The 6,632-nt window shown below is 27.0% G+C and overlaps 1 protein-coding gene across 1 annotated transcript in view; it reads right to left on the reverse strand.

Annotated features, from left to right (window-relative positions):
* Nucleotides 1-1,853: 1,853 nt before the first annotated feature.
* Nucleotides 1,854-6,632, reverse strand: part of LOC113372945 (homeobox protein abdominal-A homolog) — a 7,435-nt gene continuing 2,656 nt past the window's right edge. Inside the window, exon 2 of the mRNA XM_026613277.1 lies at nt 1,854-2,420. Within this exon, the coding sequence (XP_026469062.1) occupies nt 1,854-2,420 (567 nt within the window). The remainder of the gene's footprint in view (nt 2,421-6,632) is intronic.

The following is a 6,632-nucleotide window of genomic DNA, read 5'->3' on the forward strand; positions in this document are numbered from 1 at the left end:
CATGTACTTTCAGACTACATAACTTTTTCTTAAAAAAATCCTTTGATAATTTAAATAAATATCAAAAAAAAATTGTTAATAACAAATATGCACTAAGAATTAATTGTGCACCAACACATAAATTTTAAAAAAATTAAGCAAATTATGAAAAATTATTAAGTTAAAACTCAGGAATATTTTTATACATTTAATTATTTTATGTATAAATTTTAGTATTCGTAATCAAATAAATAACATTTTTACAAAAATCTAGTTCAAAAACACATCCTGACCTGCTCGTCAAATCCAACATATTGTTTAAACCTGAAATAAAATTTTTAAAAAATCAAAACCAAATTTTTTACATTTATGCAAACATTTTTATTCACTTTTTCAATTTCGTGCACGAGTTCAAACAAAAACTCTTTTTATAATAATAATAATAATATATATTTACATCCGTCAAGCATCATTAAATCTAATTCAAGGCAAAACTTACATACTAATAATATCAAAAAATCTCATAAACTAATTTTGTAAGGTGCTATATAATATTTGTACAATTTTAACTAACAACGATATTATAAATGCATTATAAATAAAACTTAAAAAAAACTCTTAGGCTAAAAATTTAGTTTCTGTTGTGAACAGATTAATAACTCGACTAATAAGCTAAAATTTGCACATTAATAATAATAATTACATTGCACGATAAAGGATATATGATTTTATCAAATTTTTGAAACAAAAAACAAAAGAATTTGTTTTGTTCTATACTAATATAGAAAAAAAATTAAGTGTCTAGTGAATTTCACAGACATTAAAAAAGGGGTGAGGTGTAAGGAGTATGCATCATTTTTAATATTTGATATTTTTATATAGACAAAAATAAAGTTTAGGGTTTGTGTAATACTATGGAGGCCTCGCAGAGGTATTTACAACTTAAAAACTAAAAAAAAATACACACACATATATATTAATATATATATATATATATATATATATATATATATAATATATATATATATATAATATATATATATATATATATATATATATATGTATTAGAGTGGTCCTTAAAATAGTCATTTTCAAATTTCCTTGTTCCCAGAGGCGCAAATGGTTCCAAATAGGTAAAAAACAATTCTCTGAAAGTTTTAGCTCTTAATATTAACATTTAGATAGAGTGTAATTCAATCAAAGTATGGAAATAGCATGGAAAAATTTTCAAAAATTTTAAAAATGTTTTTTAGATGTAATTTAGCAAACAAATGAATGAATAAAACTCATTCATTTGTCGCTAAGTTATACCTTAAATATTTTTTTTAATTTCGAAATTCGAAAATGACCATTTTAAGGACCACCCTAATATATATATATATATATATATATATATATATATATATATATGGGTAAAATTATTTGCCGCACACGAAGGCACTATTTTTTTTTAAATCAGTTTACATTAACCAAATTTGGTCCGTTTAACACGTTTTATATTTTTTAAATTTAAAACTATTTTTATAGTTTATGATGACATCATTTTTTTGTCAATACTTTCACATAAAATTAATTTTTGGGTGCCAACTTTTCCAAGGTGGAGAAGCCAGAAGAAAAATTTAGAGGAAAAATTTTCACTTATTTATTTTTTGAAGTAAAGTGTCTTTCACTAAAATATTTATATCTTTTTTGAAGTCTCTTTTTAGTAAAACTACACTGTCTTGGTATAATTGTTCATATTTATGAAGTCGCTGGTTCAATTTTCACCAAAATGGTTCTTGGTGCAAAAGTTTGGTCCAGAATCTATAAATTTGTGCCAGAAGTGGCTAAAATTTATAATCACAAGTTTAAAATTGTCTCTGCCTATTTTTTCTTTATTCCATCATCTGTTCCGTCTTCAAATTTCCTCCACCACCGCCAACATCCCTCTCAACATTCCCTTCAACATTACCACCAGTATTACCATTTCCTCCAGGAGTCTGACTCGCACCAGTCAGGCCAAGTGGAGAACTCCCCACCGGACTGATCTGCGTCGGAAAATAATGGTTCATCCCAAAACCTCCATTACCATGATGCAATTGCTGCAAATATTGATGATGAACATGACCAGACTCCAACCCCAAAATCCTATTATTATTAGCAGTCATTCCTGGTGCAGAGGTAGTATTGACTTCTCGTTTCTTGACCTTCCGCTCCTTGGCCCTTCGGTTTTGGAACCAGATTTTGACCTGGCGTTCGCTGAGGGCCAGAACTGCTGCTATTTCTGTTTTTCTCCTGATGCTGATGTATCTGGTGTATTGGAATTCTTTTTCGAGTTCCATCCTCTGGTGGTCTGTGTAGACTACGCGGTATTTGTCCTTGGTCCTGGTTTTGCCTGCGGGAGAAGAAATCGGATTGGTTGGCTTGGTTGTAATAAATGATGGTTTTGCCTGGTTTTTTAACTAAATACAGCACCTGGACTTTTGTAACTACTTGGTTAAAAGATACTACACTGGTTATTGAAAAGATTCATAGATGGCACTAGTTGTTTTTATGAAGGAAACACACATGTGGTTCTTTTTTTAACTGATTTGCTTCGAGCAGGGTTAAAGTTATTTTATTTTAAGTTTTTAATGCGATCTTGTGGACGCACCGTTTGCACTACAGACTTGTAATTTCGAATTCAAATTCCTAAATAAGTCTTTTATGATATCAAATAATAATATTAGTAACATTTTTGGCTAAAATTGAAATACTTATAAAATGTTGATCGAAGTATACCCATAAGCACTCATTTAAATTTTGTTTGCATAAAATTCAATGAGATCCTCAGGACGCACCGTTTGTATTACGGACTTGCAATTTAGAACTAATATTCCTCAATGTATCTATTATGACAACAAATAATAAAATTAGTATCTTTTGTTTCAAAATTTTAGATATTTATAACAATTTGATCAAAGTTCACCCATAGGTACACGTTTAAATATTGTTTGCATACTATTCAATAAAATCTTCAGGACGCACCGTTGGTATTACAAACTTGTAATTTGAAATTATTATTCTTCAATATGTCTATTATGACAACAAATAATAAAATTAGTAATTGTTGTCTTGAAATTTGAGATTTTTATAAAAGTTTGATCAAAGTTCACCCATAGGCATACGTTCAAATATAGTTTGCATACTATTCAATAAGATATTCAGGACGCACCGTTTGTACTACAAACTTGTAATTTGGAAATAATATTTTTCAATATGTCTACTTTGACAATAAATTATAAAATTAATAACGGTTGTCTTGAAATTTGAGATTTTTATAAAAATTTGATTAAAGTACACCCATAGGCACTTAGTTAAATATTGTTTGCATACTATTCAATAAAATCTCCAGGACGCACCGATTGTATTACAGACTTTTAATTTGGCATAAACATTACTCAATATGGTTATTATGACCACAAATAATAAAATTAGTAACTTTTTTACGTAAATTTGAGATATTTGTAACAAATTGATTAAAGTCAACCCATATGTATCAGTTAAAATATAGTTTGCATACTATTGTATGAGATCTTCTGGGCGCACTGTTTGTACTATCATATTGTAATTTGGATTTTATATTCCTCAATATGTCTATTATGATATAAAATGATAAAATTATTAACTCTCGTTTTAAAAATTAAGATATTTGTAACAAGTTAATAAAAGTACAATGTTAAGTATACATACACATATGTATTGTATACTGTTTAATAAAATCCTCTGGACGCACCGTTTGTACTACAGGCTTGTAATTTGGAAATAATATTTTTCAATGTGTCTACTTTGACAATAAATTATAAAATTAATAACTGTTGTCTTGAAATTTGAGATTTTTATAAAAATTTGATTAAAGTACTCCCATAGGCACACGTATAAATATTGTTTGCATACTATTCAATGAAATCTTCAGGATGTACCGTTTGTACCACAATCTTGTAATTTGGAACAAATATTCTTCAGTGTGTATATTATGACAACAAATATTAAAATTAGTAACTTTCTTTTAAAAAAATCGAGATATTTTTAACGAATTGATCAAAGTACACTCTTAGGTACACATACAAATATGTTTTGTATACTATTTAATAAAATCCCCAGGACGCACCGTTTGTACTATAGATTTGAAATTTGGAAATAATATTTTTCAATATGTCTACTTTGACAATAAATTATAAATAATAACTGTTGTCTAGAAATCTGAGATTTTTATAAAAATTTGATTAAAGTACTCCCATAGGCACACGTATAAATATTGTTTGCATACTATTCAATGAAATCTTCAGGATGTACCGTTTGTACCACAATCTTGTAATTTGGAACAAATATTCTTCAGTGTGTATATTATGACAACAAATATTAAAATTAGTAACTTTCTTTTAAAAAAATCGAGATATTTTTAACGAATTGATCAAAGTACATTCTTAGGTACACATACAAATATGTTTTGTATACTATTTAATAAAATCCTCTGCACGCACCGTTTGTACTATAGATTTGAAATTTGGAAATAATATTTTTCAATATGTCTACTTTGATAATAAATTATAAAATTAATAACTGTTGTCTTGAAATTTGAGATTTTTATAAAAATTTGATTAAAGTACAGCCATAGGCACTTAGTTAAATATTGTTTGCATATTATTCAATGAGATCTTCAGGACGTACCGTTTGTACTACAGACTTGTAATTTGGAATACATATACTTCAATACGCATATTATCACAACAAATAATAAAATTCCTAGAAATTTTATTGAAATTTGAGATATTTATAAAAATTTGATCAAAGTTCACCCACAGGTACACATTCAGATATAGTTTGCATACTATTCAATGAGATTCTGAGGACGCACGTAATTTGAAATTAATATTTTTTAATAATTTTTTTATGACAACAATTACTAAAATTCATAAATTTGTCTTTAGAAATTAAATTATTTTAAATAATTTGAACCAAGTACACTAGTCAAGCAAAATTTTAACAAACAATGATTTTTTTATTTGGGCCGCAATAATTGTAGGACATTATATATTACTTAATTTGCAAATTTAACTTCTATATGTATATTTTGTAAAAATTAGTAATAAATTTAGTAATATTTTAGACACAATGAGATTTTTTTTGCACTCAATTATTTCTGTATAAATTCCGTCGGCAACTTTGCGGAATAAACAAAGATTAAATGTGTTATTTGTCTTGTAATTGTCACAGTTTAAATTGTGACAATTACATGTAAATATATTATTTACATAACTTATCATGTTTTATGGAAAATGACAGAGGAATAATATTTAGCGCAAAAAGAGTCATTAATTTTGACGCAAAAATGGAAAAATGGAACACTATAATAAAATAACAGATATAATATATATATATATTAGGGTGGTCCTTAAAATGGTCATTTTCGAATTTCCTTGCTCCCAGGGGCTCAAATGGTTCCAAATTGATAAAAAACAATTCTCTGAAAGTTTTAGCTTTAATATTAACGTTTAGATAGAGCGCAATTCAATCAAAGTTTTGTATGGAAATAGCATGAAAAATTTTTCAAAAATTGTAAAAATGTTTTTTAGATGTAATTTAGCGAACAAATGAATGAATAAAACTCATTCATTTGTCGCTAAGTTATACCTAACACACATTTTTCCATGCTCTTTCCATAAAACTTTGATTGAATTGCGCTCTATCTAAACGTTAATATTAAGAGCTAAACTTTCAGAGAATTGTTTTTTATCAATTTGGAACCATTGAGCCCCTGGGAGCAAGGAAATTCGAAAATGACCATTTTAAGAACCACCCTAATATAATATATATAATATAAATATATATATATATATATGTTATATATATAAATAAATTTCCCAGAATTTTCCAAACTGTTTTAGATGCATTTTTACTATTTAGCACACATTTCATAAATAGAAAATCATAAAATTTTCGGATTTTTTACGAAAATCAAGAATCATTACTACAATGTTTGAGAAGCAGCGATATAGTTTTTCTGGAAAAAAGTTTTGACACCTTTGAAGAACTGTTTTTTGGAAAAAAATCTTGAAAAGGTAAATACGTCAAAAGAAGTGTCAACATCTTGTTTAACATGTGTTAAACAGAATGTATAATGGGACTGATTGTCAATATTGGTCTGAAACGATTATTATATATATATATATATATATATATATATATATATATATTAGGGTGGTCCTTAAAATGGTATTTTCGAATTCTTTGCTCCAGGGGCTCACAAATGGTTCCAAATAGATAAAAAACAATTCTCTGAAAGTTTTAGCTCTTAATATTAACGTTTAGATAGAGCGCAATTAATCAAAGTTTGTATGGAAAGAGCATGGAAAAAATTTTGAAAATTAAAAAAAATGTTTTAGGTATAACTTAGCGATAAATGAATGAGTTTTATTCATTCATTTGTTCGCTAAATTACATCTAGAATACATTTTTAAAATTTTTGAAATTTTTTCCATGCTATTTCCATACAAAACTTTGATTGAATTGCGCTTTATCTAAATGTTAATATAAGAGCTAAAATTTTCAGAGAATTGTTTTTTATCTATTTGGAACCATTTGAGCCCCTGGGAGCAAAGAATTTGAAAATGACCATTTTAAGGACCACCCTA

Source organism: Ctenocephalides felis, unplaced genomic scaffold, assembly GCF_003426905.1.
Source record: "Ctenocephalides felis isolate EL2017-DRISC unplaced genomic scaffold, ASM342690v1 CF-g0.4_SCAFFOLD_01604, whole genome shotgun sequence".
Lineage (NCBI taxonomy): Eukaryota > Metazoa > Arthropoda > Insecta > Siphonaptera > Pulicidae > Ctenocephalides > Ctenocephalides felis.